This window comes from Trichomycterus rosablanca, chromosome 16, assembly GCF_030014385.1.
Source record: "Trichomycterus rosablanca isolate fTriRos1 chromosome 16, fTriRos1.hap1, whole genome shotgun sequence".
Taxonomy (NCBI): domain Eukaryota; kingdom Metazoa; phylum Chordata; class Actinopteri; order Siluriformes; family Trichomycteridae; genus Trichomycterus; species Trichomycterus rosablanca.
In genome coordinates this window covers 1878468-1904993 of record NC_086003.1, presented here as the reverse complement: position 1 = coordinate 1904993, position 26526 = coordinate 1878468, and the positions used below count along the sequence as shown (strand labels likewise).

Sequence of the window (26526 nt, the reverse complement as noted above, 5' to 3'; positions counted from 1 at the left end):
TTAAGTCACAAGCTAATCTTGTCACACACCACACAACCAGCTTATGGTCAGGTGTCCAAATACCTTATAGATATAGTCTATGACACATTTATTGTTTGGTCCTGATCGAGTTCACAAGTATGCATGGATTCTAATACTCAAACTCATTATTATATTATAATATTTAATAAAAATGAGTCAGACAGGCAGCGGGTTTAACTTTCGTACCTCTTTATTGGACAGCAGGAGGGTTTTGATTGGCTCGGGGTTCTTCAGCAGCTGAATCTCTTCGACCATGTGCGTACCTCCTTCATACACCACCGATTTATGCAAAAACCCTTTATCTGGCAACACAGAATAGCACAAACGATGATTTACCCCGTTAAGACATATAATGTTTGATTTGAGATGATACTGCAAAACTCTTGATGACAACCCCACACACATGTACTTACCAGTAGTGGTGAAAATGACATCGTAGACGTTGTTGTCCAGGGCACGGACCCTTTCCACAACGATCTGCGTGTAGTTCACGTCTTTAGCGGTCAGGCGAGGGCCGTTGCCCATGGGCAGCACGGGGTCGGCCATGAGCGGGTGGTCTTTTATAAACTGTAGTGTCTTATCGGGCAGCAGCAGAGAGTTTGTGATGTTCTGTAAGCGGTTTTGGTTGTTGATGCACTACAGAGGGTGAGAAGAACAGAATCAGATGCGCTGCAGAACAGATAAGCAAGACGTACGAGCAATTTGAAGTGTCTTAGAGCTTAAAGGAGAGGGTCTGGGGCGCATTTGGTCAGTGCTTTCAGATGGAAAGTGGTCAAGATAACTGGCTACATGAACTGGATTACATGTGTGTGTGTGTGTGTGTGTGTTTCCACCTAAATAGTTTGATCACATTTTTACTGATCTAAAACGTATTATTTAATTGTTTGTTTACTATTATTTTTCCCCATCTTTTTTCTAAATGTGGTATTTTTTTTTATTTAAAATGGAAAATGGAAATGGCTTGAATCATACTGACACTGCAAGTACATTATTTACTTCATTCATGAAAGAAATATAATAAAAGTATCACATAGAAATCAATATTTACTGACATAGTACATTAAAAAATAATAATAAAATCTGACAAATTATTGATAGTGCACTGTAAATAAATCCCCCCCTTTATTTATAAAAAAACAAGCACAATATCTACAACTGTATGACACATGAAGCCTTTATATAAAACTATTGCTTAACGCAGGTTAGTCAGCATAGTTACATAAATACATGTAAATATAAATATATGTTTAGCTTATTACTGACTTGCACACTGCAAACACACACGGTGGTGACTGGTGTATTAAAAACGCAGCCTCGCCCTGAATCCAGACATGAATTCTTAGATGTCTGCCATAACAATAACAAGAGAACTATACAAAGGAATACAAAGGAACTCCTTTAAAGATCATAACATACATAGGGACATCCGGGTGGCACAGCGGGTTATTTCCCTAGCACACCAGCGCTGCGATTCTGAACTCCCTCGGTTTGAGTCTCAGCTCAAGTGCCAGTAGCAGACAAAATTGGCCATTAAGTCTGCTGGGTGGGAAAAGACGGGACTAATAAACGCTGACTAATAAAAGACTAATTCAAATACTGTGCAAAGACCCTGCTTAGCAGCCCGAGGCGCCTGTGCAGCAGTGAAGGAGCCTCATGTGCGAGTCCACCGAGGTGTGGGCGAAAAAGAAGGGGTGAAGGGACTGTACACGCGTCGGAGGGGGCGTGGGCAGGTGAATATACCCTCCTCGAATGCAATTGGAATCCCCAGCATCATCAGACTAATTGACTATGCTACAATCAGGAGAAAATGCATAAATAAAGAAATAAATAAAAATTGCATACGTAGACTCGCCTGGGTAATAAAATCTAGATACTCTAATGCTTATATGCCATATAATCTTTACATTATTATTGATAATGTATATATTGTTATACACTGTACTGTCTATCTGTCTATTTTTTGTACTGAGTGGCTTGGTGAATTTCCCCACTGTGGGACTAATAAAAGATTATCTTATCTTATCTTAATCTGACAAAAAATGCTTATAAGGGCAATATTAATTTCATAAAAGCAGGACAGCTGATCAATTTGCTTGTTTCTCACATCGCTGGATGTATAGAATCACTGTCTGTGCTGATTTTAAATAAAGATGGTAAAGAATAGATATACACACCGCTCCAGGTCTGGGCGAGGGCGTGATGCCGTTGTATCGAACCCACTTGGTGTGGGATTGCTCCACTGTGGCCTTCTGCATGTACTTTCCATTGGAGAAAACCTCGTCCACTGACGTCATGTTATACGCACAGACTGCTGAGAGACCCACGTTCCCCCTGAGACACAAAGAGACGCAGAAGAGCTTTAGAATCAGCCCAGGAACTGTTAGTGCAGAACCGAGTTCCTGTTCGGCTCATCGTGCTGGTGAGTAAAGATACAGTACAAGTAACGGTGGTGGTTTTACCGCTGGTATTCTAACAGGAAGTGGGCAACTAGCATGCATACTTTCACACACATTTACACTCCGCCACACACTCCTGTACACACACATTTACCATTGGGAGGTGAAGACTCCGTAGATGACGGTTTCTCTCCAGTCAGGGGTTTTCAGTATGAACACATCATGGACCACGTTAAAGACAAAATTAAGTTCAGGCATGGAGCACACCAGCTTGGCCTTCAGAAAGGTGGTCCACTTCTTCTGCAGGGTCCTCTGTCCTCCTAAATCACCCTGAGGTATGAGAGAGAGAGAGTTCTGAATAAACTGAGGGCAACGAGGCGACAAAATGTGCAAAATCGGTGTTTAAAGGAAAAGAAAATAGCCAATAAATCTTATACATACAAACCAATTCAACATTTCTAACATAGCAAGTACCAAAAGCAAAGGGCTATACCCTACAGTAGTGTATTATTTATTTACATTCATGACAGGAAAGGTAGTTACTCATTATCCAAGATTCATCAGTTCAAGTTTTAAATGTCAAACACAGTCATGGACAATTTTGTATCTCCAGTTCACCTCACTTGCACGTCTTTGGACTGTTGGAGGAAACTCGCGCTCCACCCCACCTGGTAATCGAACCCAGGACCTTCTGGCTTTGAAGCGACAGTGCTACCCACCGAGCCACCGTGCGTGAGGATCTGATCGAGTTTGACGAGGACCAGATTGTGACGGCTAGACAACCGGGTCAGAGCAGCTCTTGTGGGGTGTGTCCCGGTCTGCAGTGGTCAGTATCTATCAAAAGTGCTCCAAGGAAGGAACAGTGGTAAACCGGCGACAGGGTCATGGGTGCACGTGGCGGGCGAAGGCTGGCCCGTGTGGTCCGATCCAACAGACGCGCGACTGTAGCTCAAACTGCTGAAGAAGTTCATGCTGGTTCGGATAGAAAGGTGTCAGAATACACAGAGCATCACAGTTGCAGGGCTGTTTTGGCAGCAAAAGGGGACCAACACAATGTTAGGAAGATGGTCATAATGTTATGCCTAATCGATGTAGTGTAGAACTAATATAATACCCATATTTTATATATTTATTTAGATAAAACAGATTACAGAAAGTTGGAGGGTGTAAGTTTATAATCTACATTTATTTTCATTACAAGATCAAAAATCTACAGATCCTATTTACGATTAAAGAAGTACAAGAGCAAAGTGTGTGTGTGTGTGTGTGTGTGTGTGGAGCTCACCTTGCATACACGGGCTATACGTGGAATCAGGAGCTTGCCAAAGAACTCGTACTCCACAGAGACCTCGGTGAAGAAGTAATAAATCTTATCGTCGTCTCCGTCTGGACTGTTCTGTCCCTCCCGAATCACATCGGCAAACACGAAACTGGGTTCTGGACACAGAAAAAGAAACAACGTAAGTAATCAAATCCAGTGCAGCGTTTGGGTTAATAGGTGCGCCTGTGAATGCGTAGGTGTTCGGTTTGTCGTGTGTACCGTTGAGCCAGGATGTAGAGTACTCCGTACGCAGAAGACTCTGAGGCCGGGAGAACCTAGAGATGATCGGCTCGCTGCCCAGGAAGTTATACGCTGTCCCGGAGTACAGCTCGCCATCTAAGCAGCAAACACACACGATAAAGATACAGAACTAAAAACACCTAACAGCCTGAATACTACATCTGCAATATTAACAAACCACTACTGGCACGTAGAGTCGCTCACTTACCGACCATGACGGTGGTAAAACTCTGAGCAGGGTCGAACGAACACTTTCCTCGTCCATCATCCTGCTTCCTCATCAACCTGAAGTCATTCAGAGACTGGAAAGAGCCGGGAGAGAAGGAAAACATGGTCAGAGAAATAGAAAATGTGGGCACAGAGAAGTCACCAGCTTAAGTAAATCATTCTCACTAAAAGCAATTCACTAAAAAGCCAAGAAACAAAGATAAAGAATATTAAATATTACGTTCTATCCAGGTTAATAATGTGTGTATATTTTTGACCCCGCACGCAGCACTTAACGGAACCCTTTTCCACCCATGCCTGCACAGGCGCCTCGATCCTCCAACCAGGGTCCTTACACAGCGTTTGAAGACCCCGCCCACACATTCCGGTCATCCCTCCCTACAGGCACTGCCAGTTAGGCCCGTTAGATTGCCGAGTTTTGAACCAAGGAGTTCAGGAATCTTGGTGCTGGTGTGCTAGCCGAATATCCACTCAATCTGCATTACAATAAATTCTGCCGGCAATTAAGTCTGAATCATGTCGATCTGGTCTGTCTTTCACGGACATAAAGTGACAAGCTGGCAGCTTTTCAAATAAGAAAGTGAGAAATCGTCAGGGATCCGTTTCTCACGGTTAAACCGATTCCTCTCTCAGGAAACTTCCTGCATGAATGCCGATGGTTTGTGTCCGACACTTGTTATCCTGAGAGCGACATTAGCAAGCCGTATCGCTAAACAAATAAGGAACAGAACTTTTCTGTCCTCTGTTTAGCTTTGCTTCAGCCCCGTCAGACTAAATTGACGCTTCAGTCTGGAATTAAAAGGCACATTTTCATAACATTGCAGTTGTAAATGCTCTTCTTGTAGTATTTTCATCATGCGTAGTCGTCCTGGGAAACTGAAAAGTAAGCGCCCATGTGATCTAAGAGGGCAGTTGGTGGCTCAACGGTTAAGGTGCTGAATTATTGATCGGAAGGTCGCTGGCTGAAGCCAAACCACTGACCAAATGGCTCTGTTGGACCCCTGAGCAAGACCCTTACTTTGTATACAAGCCTCCACTAATATGAAGTTGGGTGACAATGTCTGGCTCAAACTGAAGTTTCCAATTTTTGTGCAGTGAAAGCACATCAGTTAGGATACTGGACTAGCAATCAAAAGATCGCTGGTTCAAGTCCCATGACAGCCATGTTGCCGTTGTTGGACACTTAAGCAAGGCCAGTGTATGCTGCTTAAGATACAAGCGTCCGCTAAATGCCATGCATGTACATAAAAGTGCCCATTTTTGATGACCTTGTCTACATGCATGACAATTGTAGTGGCTGAGAAGGAACCCAGTGTCTATTCTGACCCGTGTGTCACCTACCACAGGTGGGTTTAGGGGGATTAGAGGTAGTCAGGACCTCCAGACAACTATGTGAATGCTGTTCTGCTTGTTCCAAAAACCATGTTAAGTTGTAGCTACTATGACACATTCTAGACGTTTCTAAGTGTATGAATACAAGATTAACATAATTACATACAGTATATGCTCAGTGCATTTAGCTAAAATTAGTTATTAAAAAGAGACTAGGCAGCACGGACGATACAGGTTCTGCTCCTTCCTGATCGTCTAGGACTGGTTTTATAATGAAGAGGCACCACAGCAACCTGGCTTCATCTCCATGTTCTTTCCACCTCAATCAAGCATGCAGAAGGTAAACCGGCTACTAAAAAGCCTGTCCACCGTGTGGTCCAGTCCTGCTCTCGTTGTTTCAGGGTGGCACCAGAAGCACCGTAACCCGACCATACAGATGGGATTTAATAAAAATATACAGATCGAGTAGACATGTACACACCAGGTAATCACAGAGGGGCTGAAACGCGTGGGTTCCACACACATACAGATGCTCTTCATCCAAAGCTTGAAGAACCCGAATGTAGTTCTGACAGTCGGTCTGCGACACACAGTAATGATGGATCAGAGGTGTTTGAACACAATATAGAAGCACAATCAGACAGAATAAATCAAACAGAGGTGGAACATCTGTCTGTACGACTGGAAAAATCGATAGTGACGTCTTGTCAATCACACCTACAAGTACAAGCAACTTCTACTCAATGGGAGTCAGAAGCCTTGCTGTAAGTCTGCCTACGCATTTGTCCTGTAAGGTACTCTGGTTTCTTTCCATCCTTCAAAACATGCCAGTAAGTAAACTGGCAATTATTCTTAACAACAATTATTCTTAATTGTTTGTTTTCTTTGTTTATGGGTTTAACACCATATTTACACATCGGTCATGTTCATGACAGGAAGGTAGTTCATCTGATTTGAAGGTTTGTCCGTGTAAGTGTGGTGAAGATCATTCGAGAACTTCCAGGCCATGTTCTTGTTTAAAGGTTTCTCTCATAGCCTAGTGGGTAGAGCTTTGAGCTGTCAACTGAAAGGTTGAGAGTTTCAATCCCAGCCATCCCATGCAGCCACTGTTGGGCCCTTGAGCAAGGTCATTAATTCTCTCTGCTCCAGGGGCGCCATACAATGGCTGACCCTGCGCCCTGTACATCTGTATATGTAGAAAAGTCTTCGGGTTTTTCAGCAGGCATTGGGATGCTGGTCTTAACTGCACCTAGATGTGAATGAAGCGGTGAGGGTGTAAAACCCCACAGTAAAGTCATTCCCAGAGTTAATTCCTAAATATATGCCTGTTGTACACGGTTTTCTGGGAAGTCTATAGTTACCACTTGGTGGATCCAAAGATACATGAATAAATAAATACAAACATTTTAAAAACTTAAAATATAGAGCCTGTTTTTTCCCCAGTGTTTCCCATTAGAACTGGACCCACCATGACCAGGATAACTTGGTTGATATATAAAACGATAAAACACACTGTGCAGATGTTTAATGCAACAGTCGTGCAGGACTAACTAGAGAACATCAGCACTAAAGTGAACTCTTTCTCAGCTGGAACTGATTTTACTCATAAAAACAGATGATTTGCAGGAGAACATTTGAGATGCTTTATGAACACAGACGCAGATCCTTTTTGAACGTACCTCTGCAGATTTCCCCTTTAATGTGCACCTCTTCATGTCGCTCTCTTGAACTTTCCACCGCACCTTAAATTACACAGAACAACTGGATTTAGTTCAGAAAGAAAAAAAAACAGCAAACCTACAACATTCAAAGCGTTGGTTTTCTTCCGGAAAGCATTGCACATTAGTTCATCTACAGTGGGCTGCAAGAACAATATTCAAGTACTTCACTGGATGATTTCTTTCTAGCAGCTCAGGTTAGAGATCATCCGTCCGTATATTTTATATGGCACAGATTTTACGCCGAATGCCTTTCCTGATGCAACCCTCCTATTTATCCGGGCTTGGGATCTGCACTAAGGGTGCACGAATGTGTGTCCTAATAACGACTGCGCTCATGGAACACCGTGCATTTTATGTATTTGTGAGCCCAACCCGGGATTCAAACCCCAGCAGGCTCTTAGCATTATGCCACATGAGCTCATAAACTTAAATTGCTTAGAAACTTTTATAGACTTCTGAATTTAATGGGAATTTTTGTCGCTGATACGAGTATAAAATAAAAGTCCCTGCTTGCTCATCTTGCACCGTGTATAAAATAAACCATGTTCAAAACTCTACCCTTATAAATAATACCTAATACAAGTTAGGATAGGCTTGGGGTCGGCTAAAGATCCAAATCAGCCAACTTCTGGCCAGAATGTGTGATTGATTGATCATATTGTTTAAGCCAAGAACTATATAAGAGCCTCGTGTGAACAGCAGTTCTAATAACACACTAAACGTGCCCTTCTTTGCAGACCCGACTACTAACCTGGTTATACTTGACGGATACATCAGTGATGTTGAGCTCGAAGATGGCCTCTCTGGCCCCGACGTACAGAGCCCCCCTGTCCTCGCTCAGCAGCAGCGTGGAGTAGTTGTACACGCCTGGCTCAGAGAACTCGGCCAGATTCACATCTGGAAACGACAAGAGTGAAGAACATCAGCTCGCTGCTTTGAGTTGCTTAGGCTTGGTGCATCATTCTAATGTGCATGTATGAACCTACTACGCCATCTAAACAGGACCATAAACAACACCAGGACTGTATCAGGGTTCTGGTATGAACTTTTCTGTAATTTGAGCTGGCACAGGGGGTTATGATCACTAGATTTGCTTTGGTCTTAAAGTGATGAGCTGAATTTCCTTGGCCCACTTTTTATTAATAGAGCAAAATATTAGTTTTGCATAATCATAAGCAGCCTTTAAGAGTACAATCACTAGATCAGAAGCTCATCCTGATATCAAGCTTTCAGACTGAACTGGTGTAAAATAAATCGTCTTGTATGTTAGTGTTTGCTTACAACATTGAATGCTCTTAGATAATTAAAAAAATGCATAATACACCAAGAAAGGTCATCAATAGAGAGAAAGTGTAATGCAATTAGGTGATTGGATAAGGAGGAAAGTTGGGGGGAAATGCAAAAATAATATATATATATATACAGTGTATCACAAAAGTGAGTACACCCCTCACATTTCTGCAGATATTTAAGTATATCTTTTCATGGGACAACACTGACAAAATGACACTTTGACACAATGAAAAGTAGTCTGTGTGCAGCTTATATAACAGTGTAAATTTATTCTTCCCTCAAAATAACTCAATATACAGCCATTAATGTCTAAACCACCGGCAACAAAAGTGAGTACACCCCTAAGAGACTACACCCCTAAATGTCCAAATTGAGCACTGCTTGTCATTTTCCCTCCAAAATGTCATGTGATTTGTTAGTGTTACTAGGTCTCAGGTGTGCATAGGGAGCAGGTGTGTTCAATTTAGTAGTACAGCTCTCACACTCTCTCATACTGGTCACTGAAAGTTCCAACATGGCACCTCATGGCAAAGAACTCTCTGAGGATCTTAAAAGACGAATTGTTGCGCTACATGAAGATGGCCAAGGCTACAAGAAGATTGCCAACACCCTGAAACTGAGCTGCAGCACAGTGGCCAAGATCATCCAGCGTTTTAAAAGAGCAGGGTCCACTCAGAACAGACCTCGCGTTGGTCGTCCAAAGAAGCTGAGTGCACGTGCTCAGCGTCACATCCAACTGCTGTCTTTGAAAGATAGGCGCAGGAGTGCTGTCAGCATTGCTGCAGAGATTGAAAAGGTGGGGGGTCAGCCTGTCAGTGCTCAGACCATACGCCGCACACTACATCAAATTGGTCTGCATGGCTGTCACCCCAGAAGGAAGCCTCTTCTGAAGTCTCTACACAAGAAAGCCCCCAAACAGTTTGCTGAAGACATGTCAACAAAGGACATGGATTACTGGAACCATGTCCTATGGTCTGATGAGACCAAGATTAATTTGTTTGGTTCAGATGGTCTCAAGCATGTGTGGCAGCAATCAGGTGAGGAGTACAAAGATAAGTGTGTCATGCCTACAGCCAAGCATGGTGGTGGGAATGCCATGGTCTGGGGCTGCATGAGTGCAGCAGGTGTTGGGGAGTTACATTTCATTGAGGGACACATGAACTCCAATATGTACTGTGAAATACTGAAGCAGAGCATGATCCCCTCCCTCCGGAAACTGGGTCGCAGGGCAGTGTTCCAGCCTGATAATGACCCCAAACACACCTCTAAGACGACCACTGCTTTATTGAAGAGGCTGAGGGTAAAGGTGATGGACTGGCCAAGCATGTCTCCAGACCTAAACCCAATAGAACATCTTTGGGGCATCCTCAAGCGGAAGGTGGAGAAGCGCAAAGTCTCGAATATCCGCCAGCTCCGTGATGTCGTCATGGAGGAGTGGAAAAGCATTCCAGTGGCAACCTGTGAAGCTCTGGTAAACTCCATGCCCAGGAGAGTTAAGGCAGTTCTGGGAAATAATGGTGGCCACACAAAATATGGACACTTCAGGAACTTTCACTAAGGGGTGTACTCACTTTTGTTGCCGGTGGTTTAGACATTAATGGCTGTATATTGAGTTATTTTGAGGGAAGAATAAATTTACACTGTTATATAAGCTGCACACAGACTACTTTTCATTGTGTCAAAGTGTCATTTTGTCAGTGTTGTCCCATGAAAAGATATACTTAAATATCTGCAGAAATGTGAGGGGTGTACTCACTTTTGTGATACACTGTATATATATATATATATATATATATATATATATATATATAGAATGAATGTGGTTTAGCAGCGAAGGTTTAAGCTTCTTTGGGATTCTGTGCATTTGTTTCTCTGCTCATAACTGCGTATCTAAAAGCCGTTTCATCCCAGAACGAACATCAGTAACTGAAAACATCTTTGAAGTGTGTATATTTCCCCCCCACCTGCTGTGGTTTTAACAAAAGATGTTTTCTGACAGGAAGCTGTATGTAAAATAGAACATTTTTTAGTAAATAAAAGTCATTTTTTACCCCGGCGTGTGTGACGTCTGTGGGACAGTTTTTCTGAAGTGCTTTTGTGCCAGATCCAGAGTGCTGCTGTCCTTTAGCTTAGCAACCAGATCAGGATACCACAACTACTCGTACAACACACCTAACGGAACTTTCTGAAAGTGGACCGAGCCACATTAGGCCAGTGTGTGACAGGGGCTGAACACATCAGGCCCACTCGGTACCTCCATGTTCGGTTTTCAGTTATTTTTTGATCTGATCATACTAGTCTGATTTAAGCTGCATCAGTTAGTCGTGGTTTCTGACTCTCTCTTGCACACTTGGCTGGAGATCTTAAAGAAATTTTACGAGATACATCAATCAGTCGACTCTCTTTGAACAATCTCAACATACGATTTGGTTTCTTTTATGAAAGTTAATACTGACCTCACATCAGTGCAAATTGAAGGATGTACATTTAGAACAGAACAAAAGTCCTGATTTACAGAAGCCGTCTACGCAACTGCCCAGTCAGCTGATAGCGGTGATGATTTATACCCATGAGTGACCTCAGTTTGGTCTCATTCAGTTCTTGGCTCTTGAAATTTGCTTCCCTAAGAAAGTTGAAAAGTTTCTTGCCTTGAGAATTCTGAATCAATAATCGCTTGCTGATGAGGTTACAGACCTGATGTGGATGTGTAAGATTGATTAGTTGGTGGCTTTTGGTGTCTGCATGCACTTGATTAGAATTTCTTATCAGATATGAAGTAGGTGGTTATAAACTTAATGAACAAAGCTTTCAGGCGCTCCTACTGTCATCAGTCACAAAGATAACATCAATTTCCATTCCGTTCTGCTTTTATTAAAACCACACATTTATGTTTGATTGTTCTCATTAGGTTTACCAGCCCCCCTCTTATATGGGTACCCTGTAGCCCCAGAGGCTTAAAAGTTCTGCTTTTTTCTATTTTTATTATTATTATTGTTGTTGTTGTTGTTGTTGTATCCTTCACTTTCCCAGAGCTCAAGCAAAAACAACTTATTTTAACACACTTGATTATGTATCACAAATTTAAGGGGATATTTAAAGGGATATAATGAAGCTTTAAAATAAAACTTTAGCCATAGACAGTATTCGGTAACCACAGTACACATCCAGCTCCGTAATAACACCCTTGGTAAAAATATAAATAAATAAACACTTACTCAGAATTAGTGATTTGCATAATTGTCATTCATTGTCATTAACATAATTATTTCATTGAACCCTTTCATGCATGGTGGCCACTACAGTGGACAGCTCTTCAAAAGTGATTATTTACTATGTGCGTAGGTTTTTCTGTTATTGATGCATGACAGCCTTTTAAGGAGACACTACCAAACAACCCAGTATCATTATCCATGTGGCCAACAATTTCAAGTGCAACAAACCATATGGTAAACCAAAATAGCTGATGGAATGTCAGAAACTCTTATTTGCTTCAGGGATTTCTGTAAAATTCTTCTACTAAAAGGCATCTTTGCTGGTAAATAAAATTTGAGCACAAAAAGCAACATCTAACAAGCAATACAATCATTGTATTGTTCAAATAATAATTTTTTTGAAGCAGTAAATTACAATTAACCACATGTCCACTACAATGGACATCATGCATTTTGGGGATATTTCAACTACCCAAATGTATTTTACTGTAAATCCCTATTTTTGTGAAAAAAACACCAAGTTTGATTTCTTTTGTAAACTGCACTATTTTTAATAGTATTAAATTAAAATCTTTAATTTTGCGTCTCTGTGATTATATACAGAAGAGAATCACAAGGTGTTCTTTATACCATTAGTACCATAATGAGATGTACTGAGATCAGATTTGGGCCTGGAAACTACTGGCCTTAGCTCAAGGAAGCAAAAAATGCCCACAGATGCCAAGATGCTCTATGCCTGCAATAGACCAAGTACATTTACCTGAAGCGTCTTGTGCCTTTGTGCCCTGGCTGCTTTGCTATTGTATCGTAAATAGATTTTACATACAAACCAGTTAATTTTTTTTCTATGTTTTGATAGGGCACAGGACTGTTCATGTTTTTCATAGCCGGTCCAGTACATGTTAAAACATGATAACATTTGTTGTACATCATTAAAAGTTTGTATTTTACTTTATTTATTTCTAAAAAAATATTGTTCTATTCATTGGGCTGTTAATGAAATATCACTCTCAGTGAAACGCAAATGCATGATGTCCACTTGAGTGGACACATGAATAACTCTTAATTAATAACATTTAAAATTAAAAAAAGCTGTTCAGTAGTTTTATTAGCCTGAAAGGAAAATTAAACAATTTTGGAAAAAAATCTTGATTTATGTTGTCATAATTCATGCATGAAAGGGTTCAATTCTTTCTATTCATATTGAATGGAAGATAACAGGTTTTAATAACCCTGTATTTAATACTTAATTACAGCACCAAGTCTTCTCCTATAATCTCCATATTAAAATAGCTTTAGATTATTATCCTACTAAAAGAACTGTTGTAAGAACGTGAATAAATCTTCCCCGCCTGTACCTTTCCGTCTCCATGAGGTCCTGGGTACGCTGGAGGGTCCGTGCGCGGAGACCTGGAGAAGCAATCCCAAAAACACTCCCAACACACTGAGAGCCATGTTGGACTCGGGGATCTTGGGTAGTGTGAGGTTACCTCTGTAAAACAGAACACAGATTATTTACATTTACGTTTTTGCGCGAGAGAGAGATACAGGACAGAGAGACGAAGCACGAAGCTGCCTGCACCTCGGTCTGTTCTGAAAGAAGGAAGCATCACAGTTTGTTCGTGCGCTTATAAACACGATACGACTTCCTCTGGGTCTGAGAAAACCCGAAGCTGAGAGGAGAAAAAACAAAGTGCTTCCTTTTATGATAATCAGACTTGCGTTTTTGTCACTGAGAGGGAAAACGCATGAACACGGCATTTACACCAGATCTCCAGCTGTACTGCAGAGTGCTTCAGATACGTCACAGTTTCCTCTGAATAAAAAACATAGATTCATTCTTTTGGCTGCTCAGTTCTAGTGCAAAGTGAGCCTCCCAACAAAACAAAGCCTCATCAAATCACTCATGTGAACAGAGAGACGTGTGCCAGCTAGCGGACGATTACTGAACTACTGGACTCGGTTTGCTTCTCACAGGAATTTTCGGTTTACCAGATTTTGTCCGTAAAATCGAGGTTCCTCTGTACTGTGTTTTGCTTATAGCAGCTGAAACAGTTCAAACAGAAGACAGGACCCATGTGATGCCAAAATTAGCACTGGATAGGATAAGGCGCCCTCACCTAGAGGCCATAGAGTGCTTTATTTACCTCGCAACATTTTAGGTTTAATGGAACAGCACATAAAAAATAAATTCAAGTTTTTAATATCAAACACAGTCATGGACAATTTTGTAACTCCAGTTCACCTCACTTGCACGTCTTTGGACTGAGGAAACCGGAGCTACCGGAGGAAAGCCACACAGACACGCGGAGAACATGCAAACTCCACACGGAAATTCTTTCATCTTATTCCTTCTTGCTGTGAGGTGACAGTGCTACCCACGGAGCCACCGTGCCGCCTATGAGTGCCAGAGAGCAAATCTAATCCCAATCCAGCAAAAAGCCAAACTAGAACAGACCTGCTACACCTGATTCTACACGCTCAGCACTGAAACATGATACCTGAGATAAAAATCCCCATTTCCACAGGTGAGCGTCATCCAGCACATCCGGTTACTCAGCACATTTAGTTCACAGACACGTAACGACTGCAACCATGTGAAAATGCTGCATTATTATTATTATTATTAACAAGCTTCGTGTTAGTTCAGTGTATCTCAGCATCCCGGCTTCAACAGATTAGGTAACGGGAGGGTAGATGCTGCGTGTATGGACATGCAGAGCTGTAAGACTGTCAGAAGACATGATTCAAGTTCAGACTCAAGTCAGGCTGATTAATGACACATAGAAACTAAACTAAACAAAACTAAATCACGTCATGCTGGCACATCGCTCCACAGAAATCACACTGGCAGCGGTTCAAACCCACTAAAATGAAGCCGCTGATTCAGCACTTGTAATACAAACACAGAATTAATCACCTAATTAAACTTCTCCCTAAGGTGATCGTTATAAAGTTTAGATATAACAGAGAACCAAACTAATGCTCCTTAATTTATAATGTTTTACCTTTACGACACTTCAGACAGAAGCAAATTATCATCGTGAGTCGATCACATCCGTCCTAAATACAATTAAACATCTTTAAAATTCATTTAAATGGGACAAAAAGATTACACATTTGGAGATCGGAAATAATCGGCCTCGTCTGTGCAAATCAGTCAGAAAGCTAAACTATGGCCCCCGTAAACATTAAAAACACAACCTCACTGGGCGCCCACTAGTGGGCAGAATTGGCAGTGCATCGAGCAGCAGACAAAATTGGCTATTAAGTCTGCCAGGTGGGAAAAGACCGGACCGAAAAGTGGGCGGAGTCTTCAACCCTGGTTGGTTGAACCAGGGTTGTGAGGTGTCTGGTTAGGGGCCTTGCTCAAGGGCCCAACAGTGGCTGCTTAACAGAACTGACATTTCACCCGAAAACGAAATGAAACAAAAAATATTTGGCTAGCACACCAGCGCAGAGATTCTGAACTCCTCGGTTCAGAACTCCTCGGTTCAAAACTTGGCGTTGCCACCGGTCAGCTGGGCGCCATCTATTCAAATATCTACATTTGTCTTAACCAATGACTGCGCTCAGGACACAAATCAGCAGTCAGCACTGTCAGTATATTTCTTTATTTCTTCATTTAGATGTTTTACACAGTGTTTACACCGTGGTTATATTTATGGCTGGAAAGGTGGGTGATTCTCACATTTCAGTTTAAAGTCCTTGGTAAGTGATGTTCTTTAGATGCGCTCTTTCAGACCAATCTTTTCCAAAAACTTGGACTGTTTACATTAAAGATTTGATTAAAGATTTTCCTCACAGTCTTAGGAATTGCTGTAGATTGTTATTGCTGTAAGTATTCAGGACATTTAGTTATTACATGTTTGATTGAGGATATACGGCAGGTTTAAGCACTGGCGGTTCTACAGCGCTGGTTTCTATCTGAAATGTGAGAACATGACTTCCCAAGTTTCATTGTAGACACAGGAACGTTCTACAGAGCCCTCGGAGCGTTGTACAGAGAGACAGACCTGAGCAATACATCTACTGGAAGGACACAAAGTTAAACCACTTGCTTTGATTTTTTTTGACGACAAAGCCGCCGACACGCAGCAGGCGTATCACGTCGGCGTGCTGTCCGAGCGCTGAACCCCATCCGGAGGGGGAGCGGCGGCATCAGGATCTGGTCGAGCCGGTTTTCAGGCTTTCGGTGAGTTGAAAAGATTTCAGCAGCTCTATAGAAAGCTGGAGGAGCCGCCGGGTTTACGTACGAATGCCAGAGGAATCAAATTTCCTGGCGATAAACATCGCACATCAAGTTAATCGCTGAAGCCTTTCACACTTTACACGGGGAGTGAAGGAAATACATAACCTGAAGCAACAGCCAGACAGGTTCAGCACAAAAGCTGTAATAGGTCTGGAGCACAGTAGTTATGCAACTACATCAAACCACAGTATAAAGCTTTGGGTAGGTGGAGCAGAACCCCTCCATCAATACATACACACACCTACACCTGAGACCAGACAGAGAAACGCTGATTAAGAAAAAGTCAGACAGACAGACACAAAGAAAGACAGAAAGAAAGAGAGAGAGAGAAAGAAAGACATAAAAAAGACAAACAGACAGAAAGAAAGAAAGAAAGACAAAGAGGGAGAGAAAGAAAGACAAACAGACAGAAAGAGAGAAAGAAAGAAAGAAAGACAGACAGAAAGAGAGAAAGAAAGAAAGACAGAAAGAAAGAGAGAGAGAAAGAAAGACATAAAAAAGACAAACAGACAGAAAGAAAGAAAGAAAGAAAGACAGAAAGAAAGTAAGAGAGAAAGAAAGACAGACAGAAAGTCAGAAAAAAGAAAGAAAGAAAGAAAGAAAGACAGAGGAAGAGAAAGAAAGACAGACAGAAAGAGAGAAAGACAGATAGAAGGAAAGACAGACAAAGACAGAAAGAAAGACAGACAGACAAAAAGAAAGTAAGAAAGAAAGACAGACAGACAGAAAAAAGAAAGACAGAAAGAAAGTAAGAAAGAAAGAAAGAAAGAAAGACAGAGTGAAAGAAAGAGAGAAAGACAGATAGAAGGAAAGACAGACAAAGACAGAAAGAAAGTAAGAGAGAAAGAAAGACAGACAGTCAGAAAAAAGAAAGAAAGAAAGAAAGAAAGACAGAAAGAGAGAAAGACAGATAGAAGGAAAGACAGACAAAGACAGAAAGAAAGACAGACAGACAAAAAGAAAGTAAGAAAGAAAGACAGACAGAAAGACAGAGAAATAGAGACAGAAAGACAGAAAAAAGAAAGACAGAAAGAAAGAAAGAAAGACAGACAGAAAGAAAGAAAGACAGACAGAAATAGAGACAGAAAGACAGAAAAAAGAAAGACAGAAAGAAAGAAAGACAGACAGAAAGAAAGACAGACAGAAAGAGACAGACAAAGAAAGACAGAAAAAACCCTATATAATGGGGGAGGAAGACAGTTGTGTAACGAGACGTGAATGAAAATGATGGTTGGCTACGGTTTACTTTACTGTACATAAAGAGAACGGTACAGGTCTGAATGCTTGACCCCCTGTCACTGGCAGAATTTGGGTCTACTTTAGTTGTAGGAAATGTTCAGGCACCCGAACGCAGACACGATTGGCTAACGTCTGCCGGGTGGGAGGGACAAAAGGATTTCTCATGACTCTACACTATACTGATCCCTGTGTACACCTGACTCTAAGAAGCGGTGGGCAACCAGGGTTGGCTTCTGCAGCAGAGGAGGAGATACACTGAATGGTTTGAGTATGAAAATGACACGAGCTATGGACTCCATCACCATGATCAAACTGCAGAAAGAGCTTTTGTGAGAGTAAAGATCTACTAGTTTATTAAATTTATAGTGAATTTTTAAATCAGAGTGGCAGCTGTTCTGTTCTGTGGTGGCCAAACACCTTACTAAGGATTTGAGAAGATTTTGAACTCATCCCAAGTGGAAATATTTTCTCCTTCCTTCATAAAACGCTCATGCACATGAGTCCACCATGTTTAAAGGAAGGCATCGAGCTAAAGCACCAACGTAGCAACACGGAGCGAGCGAGGAGGAAAATCTCCGTCTAATACGAATGCAAATGGGTCACAGGCACTGGCACCACACCAGCCGGGCAGCCATGTGACCACTCGACATTCAGCTCCTGCCAAAAGCTTTCACACAATCGCTGCCTCTCGATTATCCTCCCCTTCCCAAGCACTAGTTCAGATGGCACAGTGATCGGGCATCAATATGGTGCCACTCGGCCTCGGCCCGAAATCTCTTCCTGCCAGAGAGGCTTTCAGCTTTTCAGCTGTGCCCGTTGTGCCCGCTTTCTTTCCACAAGGATGCTCTGATGTACTCATCTCCTACAGCACTGCCTTGTTACTGGGAGCTTAGGGAACATGCTTGCCTTGGACATAAATAAATGACTTGATGGATAAAAAATTTAACAGCAGTTGCACAGAAAAAATAAATAATTAGAGATCTCTACAAAAGCAATAAAAACTGCTCTATTCCCAACATCCTATCTTTGACAGAAGACAGAAGGTTGCCATCACTGCAGAAAATCCTGCTTTACAAAATTAGGGAGTAGACTGGACATAAGGAACACAATTCGGGTGTCATTGTCTTCTATCACCCCTAGGTGGGAGCGTCTCGTTGCAGCTCAGGGTTCCCACTGATCGTATATGAAACTTATATAGCGACTGCAGCTCTAGGTAGTAGCTGGATCAGCTATCCTACGTCGCCCTTAGGTGTGGATGAGTAAGCGAATGGGAAATGTGATACTCTGCACTGGATAGACACCCGGTACAGGGTGCATTACTTTCCCTTCGGCCAAAAAACCAGATTACAGCATGATTAGAGAGGTTGGTAGGCATACGTCAGGCTTCGTGGTGTCCGATAGCCTGGCGTCAACCCGTGAAGCGACACCGTTCCGATCCCGCGGGGGACGGGGTAGAATGACAGACGGGTATCTGGTGGTTAGAAATAATGCAAGGTATTTAAATGTAGATCCGATACTCTACTGACGAAATCACAGAGTCACGTCAGTACAAGCAGCACAACGGAGGCAGAGCCAGCTGAAAACGCTCGAGAAGGTATAAACAGGTATAAGCGTCGACTGATCTGCACTTGTTGCTCATCGGCCGTCCCACAGGGTCCGAATCTGCCACCTCCGCCCGGATTTCAACCTCAGGCTGTTCCTATTGCAACGGGTTACCAAACAAACCACAAACGAAGAACCCCGGCGGCTTAGAATTCGAACCACAGTGGCTAATTGTTCATTGTTCTGTATGTTCCCTCTGACCTGAATTTTCACTTCACCTGAGACTGGACTGGCGGCGCTAATCGGATTTCCAGTTTAGGAATTGGGGTCAGCAGGCATCCTAATTCGCTGCCTCGTGCCTGTAGTAAATAAATAAAGAATCAAACGAACTGTAGACAAAATACAAGAAACGGCACATAAAAATAGCCTGACCTATAGGGTGAATAGAACACACACAGAGCTCAAACACAGAGCTTCAAAGGTACTGTTAGATTCAGGACCGAATAATAGAAAGCACGGGAAGCTTGTACAATCAGCACTTTGATATATTAGACTTCAAAGCAACATAAGGCAACTTAAAAGTCCAACATAGGAGCATAAAGTGCATAAACGTTTCGCTCATCTCCTGTAAATAAATCAGCACCGCATGGCTGCATGCTGCAAGTATAAAGGGTAATTTAGAAGCACTTGGCAACACCGGGCCTTCGCAAAGTCACAAAATAGACCCGCTGCTGTGTAATTACGGAAGAGAGCGAGGGTGCTGAGCTGGGTCAGGCCCGGAGTGACCACACCAAAGCCAAACACAGAACCAGCTACAGTAAAAGCCTAAATTTAGAGCCCCGAACACCGCGCTCCCTTCAGCCCTCGCACGGGCGCGGTGGAACCATGGAGGTGGGGAAGTGAAGTGGGTTCGAGAGGGGGCCCCGTCACGCTCACACACACACACACACACACACACACACACACACACACACACACACACACACACACACACACACACACACACACACACACACACACACACACACACACACACACACACACACACACACACACACACACACACACACACACACACACACACACACACACACACACACACACACACACTTTTACCTCCAGCACAGTAAAATGTAATTATAAGCTTCTACGCCTACAAAAAAGCTCGTACCGAAGTAAAGATCCGTTCTGGTCCGAACGTCACCGAGATGACCAAAGCACATGAGCGCGCACAGAGCTGAGCCCTCATTAAACTCTATTTCAATTCTATTACTTCATTTGGTTTCCTAATTGAATCAAACACGGGGGTAAACGTGGTAAGAGCGCCTACGTTAGATCATAAATACATTAAAGATAAAGCAGGAATGGGCGTGTCTATTCAAATAGGAGCTGGGACACCTCTTCTAGTTATGGAATTCATGTGTAATAAAGGGAATTTAATGCGTCCAGCTTTGCAGCAACAGTTTAGGGAGGGCCTTTTCCTGTTCCAGCATGACTGTCAATCATGACTGACAATCAAGTGAGGGGCGGCACGGTGGCTCAGTGGGTAGCACCGTCGCCTCACAGCAAGAAGGTCCTGGGTTTGATCTCCAGGTGGGGCGGTCCGGGTCCTTTCTGTGTGGAGTTGGCATGTTCTCCCTGTGCCTGTGTGGGTTTCCCTCCGGTTTCCTCCCACAGTCCGAAGACGTGCAAGTGAGGTGAATTGAAGATACAAAATTGTCCACGACTGTGTTCGATATAACCTTGTGAACTGATGAATCTTGTGTAATGAGTAACTACCGTTCCTGTCATGAATGTAACCAAAGAGTAAAACATGACGTTATAATCCTAATAAACAAAATAAACAAACAATCGAGACCAGATTTAAATGCATAAAAACATTTAGATTATGGAGGAAAGGATATTGGGTGCATGTCATTAATATGAGTAGGAACGCAATAAGCCAGAAATAATAAAAAATCATCCACATGTTGGGCGCCCAGATGGCGCAGTGGGATATTACACTAGCGCACCAGTGCACGGCTTTGACCCGTCCCCTCCTAATGCCAACCGCAGGCTGAAACTGACACATTTAGACACGCCGTCTTCCCCACAATCTGAACAGACATACTTTACAGCGCGTGCATCGTTACCCGACAGGTGTCGAGCAGAACGTCACGCGACGACCAAGTAACGTTCACTATGAGAAACCCGAGACGTGAATTCAGGACCCAGAGCGCCGAGGCTGGCGAACGGAATTCTGCATCTACTTACCATCGAGAGGAGGAGGACAGGTGTCCAAATGTTAACGTGTCACGTGTCGTGGCTGGCCGTGTTACTGAGCAAAAGTCGGAGTCGGAGTTTCCCAACCTGCAGATACTGAGGATTATAATGAACTACGATACTTTTGGAATGCGAGTACGAAACCACTAGAAGGATGACAGGTCGCTTTTCCAGCCTCACTGTCTCTGGTGTGACCAAAATCTGACTTACTAAGAATGATAACAAAACATGAAAAATGACATTGCCGGAAGTTTTTGCACAATACAGATCTTTAAATGTAAACCGAAGACGCGGGCCGTATAAAATCCGACCTCAAGCCGTGATTGGCCCTCGGGCCGGAGTTTGGACATGCCTGCTCTATAGGAAGTCATTTTATTTTCGCTTCATCCTGGTCAGACTGGTGATGGGTCCAGTTTTAGCAGAAAACACTGGCCACAAAGTAAGAGTGCCAGTCCATCTAAGGACAGCCATCTCGTGTCTGTGTAGACGTCCGGCCAGCCGACAGCACAGCTGAGATTCGTATGGGACCATATGTATGGTTAATGTAATGCTGGATGCTACAGTTTATTATCGAAACCCATCGTAACCAGGATCTTCTTGCTGTGAGGCGACAGTGCTGCCTCAGGGTTACAAAACTATGTACAGTACACCGTGTAGCATCAGTGTGGATACAGATCGTCTCGCACAAGGAATCTAAGTGTCGTAGATGATAACACGGGGACACGGATCACGTAATGACGATAGTTACACAGGACGTAATGACGACTGCTGGTATGTCTCAGGTTTTGCACATAAATATGTTGCATTTAATATTAGGACATGGAAAATCTTTCGCATTTTTAACATTCTGGTCTTTTTCGATCTGAATCTTCACGTGCATCTTCTCTGAAATGCTTGTGTGTGTGTGTGTGTGTGTGTGTGTTGCCCTGCACTCCAGGGAGCTGGTAAATATCAGAAGCAAAAATCACAGGCCTGAGCTGTGATGTCCTACCACAGGTGTCCTTTGTGCGTGTGCGTGTGTGCGTGTGTGTGTGTGTGTGTGTGTGTGTGTGTGTGTGTGTGTACTCCAAAGACAGATCAGGTTTAACCTTGGCAGGGCCAGATCACTTTTAGGGAGTGCCAGTAATCACGACCCGCCTGTGTGGTGTGAGGAACCTGAGGAGCTTTAGTTTCCAGTTCACTATATAAAGTGGACCACAGCAGGCACTGGTTATAACAGCTTTCCTGCTCACGGCACGGCTGTAACGCAGACCGAGTAAGATACCGGGGTCTCTTTAATTCACACACATGCAGAGACGAGAAGAATAATGAAACATCCTGTCCTGAATGAAGGTTTATTAGAAATGAAGTGCATGGGCGCAGGGACGAGTTCAAATCTCAGCTTGTTATCAGCCGGCTGGGCGCCTATACAGACAATAACTGGCTTGTACCAAGGGCCTCATAACTGCTGTAATTATGATCTCTGCTGGCTGGTTAATGGCGCCTGCACAGAGATGAAGCAGTCGGCTACTGCACATCATTTTATTTTATTAGGATTTTAACGTTATGTTTTACACTTTGGTTACATTCATGACAGGACAGGTGGTTACTGGTTACACAAGATTCATCAGTTCACATCTTGTAATATCAAACACGCAGACATGGGGAGAACATGCAAACTCCACACAGAAAGGATCTGGACCGCTCCACCTTCTTGCTGTGAGGCGACATTTAAAAGGAATCATGTGCATAAATAAAGTCGGTAGCTAGGTGGGTAGCACTGTCGCCTCACAGCAAGAAGGTCCTGGGTTCGATCCCCAGGTGGGGCGAGTTTGCATGTTCTCCCCGTGTCCGTGTGGGTTTTCTCCGGTTTCCTCCCACAGTCCAAAAACATGCAGCCAGGCTAATTGGAGACACTGAATTGTCCTATAGGTACCTAGTGCATTGTAGTGCCGGTCCCAAGCCCGGATAAACAGGGAGGGTTGTATCAGGAAGGGCATCCGGCGTAAAAACTGTGCCAAATCGATAATGCGGATCACGATCCGCCGGCGACCCCTAATGGGAGCAGTCAGGGAAATAGATAGACGTGCATAAATAAAATACATAAAAGGGCTCTGACGGGGCGATCGGTTGGCACGATGCTCTAATGCCACTGGCCTAATTATGGGGCACTATGGTCAGAATTGGCTGTATCTGAATAAGGGAAGACCGGATCATGATGCTTGTTTATAGCCTTTATTTCTATAATAACCAACAGCTGGAGAAATTTAGCATGTTTTTTATGCAGTAATTGTACTGCAAGGTCATACAGCACCAGGCACACCTTATGGTGCAAACACTTTCTCAACTGATTGAGTTTCTTTACATCATCTATACTGCTAAACCTATTCAATAAGAGCTTTCTGTACGCATAAATGAAGACAAGCACCTTCCACGTCCTTCTCAATAAGCAGATTTAAGCATTAAACCCTTCTGACAAAGTCAGCTTGATGTTTAGGAAGGGCTGAATGGGTTGGACAGGAAGTTGGGGTGAAAACATCCGTGTTTAATCACTCGCTTTTCGCTCTATAAAACTCTGCAGGTCGAAATAAAGACGCGTCGTAAACGCAGCAGTCGTCCCTGAGAAAAATCAGCTCGTTTCCTGCTTCAGCCTCACAGTAACGCTGAGCTTCGGTCTCCCATCCGTCGCCTGTTTAACAGCTCGCTGCGCCGATTTCACACAATGATTTAAGGTGCTCGTGGACAAAAAGCCTAAACAGCACTGCTGGGAATCCTCCCAGCATCCTCTAGCACTACTGGCTGCTCCGTTCGAGATACCAATCACACCCACATTAAGCTGGAGAGAATGACACTAATTGAGCGAGCGCTTTATTAAACCGATCCCTCGATTCTTCGTGCCCAAGGGTGGCACGAGCGGCTTTTTTAAAGCGCAGCAGTCAGAGAAGTGAGCTAAGAGGAATGAAAGTGATCCGTTTAGCCTTTTAACCTTTACCTTTATTGTGTTTCATGAATGCAGAACTTAAACACTTCCTCAGATCAGGTTTAACTTCTGCCTACATATAAAGTGCTGATGATTCTGATAAACTTGTGGTAAATAAGTGTCGTTTACACAAACTCATTTACATTTACAGCATCCGACCGACGCTTTTATCCAAAGCGACTTACAATTATGACTAAATACAATTAGAGCTATTAAAGGTCTTGCTCAGGGGTCCAACAGGGGCAACTTAATAATAATAATAGTAATAATAATAAATAGTTTTACTTATAACGCACCTTTCTTATACACATGACACTAAATGATCTACCACCAACTAATCTGAATTTTGGAGCAGACGAGAGACCAGTAAGTGTTCACACAGGGGAATGGGGAAGTAAGTAGGGAAGTTCTGATTAGTAAACCAGGGCCAGACCATTAAAAGATTTATATGTTAGTAATAAAATTCAGCAGCGGTGGGGCTTGAACCAGCAACCATCTGATTACTAGTCCATTTACTGCCTTGAGCAGGGCATTAAACCAGAGCTTGTCTGGGACCAACATTCAAAAGCCCTTTATTTATTCTTTATTTATCATATATACGTATATTTGTGTACACGTGTTTGGAAGCTGAGGGTCAGAGCTTTTCAGATCAGCCACTGTATGGAGCAGAGAGGGTTAAGGGCCTTGCTCAAGGGCCCAACAGTGGGTGCCTAGCAGATCCTGGATTTGCCCAAAGCTCTACCCACTCAACATCATTCCTGGGAAGCAATGTTCTCCAAGTGTGGCAACATTTGTACTGGAGGAAGCGTTTTAGATTCTAGATTGGTGGCTACCTTACAAAAGGGGGAGTCAAATGTGAGAGCAGGAAAAAAAAAACCTGTACGGATGTGGTTCGCTAGCTGCACATCTATAAAAAGGACGTGTGTATATGTGTACAAAGGACATGATGTTATAGATGTGATGGGTTAGCTGGTAACCATAAAGCTGGTGAAAGAGGAGGATGAGAGGAGAAAGCACTTCTACATGAAGGGGTTTGATGGACAAGGGTGAGGAAGGATAACGAGCACAAGGAGGCAGCATGAGAAGAAGAAGAAGAAGAGCTTGCAAGTTCGAATCTCAAATTGTCTGACGACCGACTGTGCGCCTATATATACACACAATGATTGGCTTGTCAGAAAGAGGGAGCGCCAGACGGAGTGAGCGGATTCATCCTAACTGCTGCAATTACGACCTCTACTGGCTGATCGATGGCATCGCCACAATCAGACGGGAGATAATGGAAATTGGTGTAGGTCAGGAGTTGAGGTCTACAGCAGTACAGCAGTAGAAGCGAAATACAATAGGGTTACTGGATATGATAAACTGGGAGGAAAACTGGATGAATAGGGAGTAAATTGGGGGGGGGGGGGGGGGGTTTAAAAACAGAAGATTGAAAAAGGGGAAGATAGATGACCAAGAAGAACGAGTGGACACCAAGCCAGGTCAGAAAATCAGAAGGGTACCAATACAAAGATCATCATGGAAGGGAATTAAAACACAGCCAGGCAACAAAAAATATTAAAACTAGCACCAACAGAACTGAGCGTAAACCAAACAGAAAACAAGCAAGCGCTGAGGTTAAAACATAAAAAACAAAATCATAACAAAGTCAAGCAGCAAAATGCAGCACAAGCTGATAAACTCAGCACTGATATGATCATTAGCAGGACGGTGAGCGTGAACAAGCATGCAGAGTTACCACCACCACCACCACCACCACCACCACCACCACCACCACCACACGGGAACACCCCAAAAAAAGATCATCTTCTGACCTGCAACTCTTCCACGATGCTGGGTTAGATGAGCGTCTCCGTCCTTCAGGGAGAATTATAAAATCCTCCAGCTAGATGAAGAGAGAGGTGATAAAAGAGCAGCGTTATCATGGTGGACCGTCGTACCAGTCTGATGGACAGAGCAGAAGACGGGAACGAGAGCAGCAGACAGGAGCTGTGAGCCAGACATCATGACATTACAATAGCATGACAGAGACGTGCAGAAACAACATCCACACCCACAGCCTCAGGACATGCGTACTGACCAATCACCGACTTCTACCACACAATAACCGTGTTCCCACCTCGGGGATCTATTCAGGAACGGAGGTGTGTTTTAAACAGAGGAACCACGGCTGGTTTAATGATGTCATGGGCTGTAGATGCAGAAACCCTTTACTACATTCTGGTATCATATTTAATTCTTTTATTTGCAGCAAAAAGTTTCATATTTCGCTCACCGATGTGTTTGTCTAATCCAACTTTAGTTAATTTATGCAAATAATGTTGGTTATATACATTTTATAAGATAAAATCAAACTTCATTTATGCTGAAGGACATTCTTGAGGCAGAAGTTAATTGACACTTCTTATATGATTAATGAAGGTAAAAATAGTGCATTTTAAAATTAAAATAAAAAAATTAAAATAAATTGACATTTTATATGAATAATTAAGGTAAACATAGTGCCTA

At 42.9% G+C, this 26526-nt stretch overlaps 1 protein-coding gene across 2 annotated transcripts in view; it reads right to left on the bottom strand.

Moving 5' to 3' along the window:
- sema4d (sema domain, immunoglobulin domain (Ig), transmembrane domain (TM) and short cytoplasmic domain, (semaphorin) 4D) overlaps nt 1-25895 on the bottom strand; it is a 35748-nt gene extending 9853 nt beyond the window's left edge. For both annotated transcript variants that reach the window (XM_063011211.1, XM_063011212.1), the window contains exons 1-12: nt 25833-25895; nt 13123-13256; nt 8011-8156; nt 7218-7280; nt 6020-6118; nt 4187-4280; nt 3958-4074; nt 3703-3854; nt 2572-2747; nt 2196-2352; nt 435-657; nt 208-323 (exon numbers count right to left, since the gene is read on the bottom strand). In XM_063011211.1, coding sequence (XP_062867281.1) covers nt 208-323; nt 435-657; nt 2196-2352; nt 2572-2747; nt 3703-3854; nt 3958-4074; nt 4187-4280; nt 6020-6118; nt 7218-7280; nt 8011-8156; nt 13123-13219 — 1440 coding nt within the window. In that variant the 5' untranslated portion in view covers nt 13220-13256; nt 25833-25895. The remainder of the gene's footprint in view (nt 1-207; nt 324-434; nt 658-2195; nt 2353-2571; nt 2748-3702; nt 3855-3957; nt 4075-4186; nt 4281-6019; nt 6119-7217; nt 7281-8010; nt 8157-13122; nt 13257-25832) is intronic.
- Between the last annotated feature and the right edge of the window lie 631 nt (nt 25896-26526).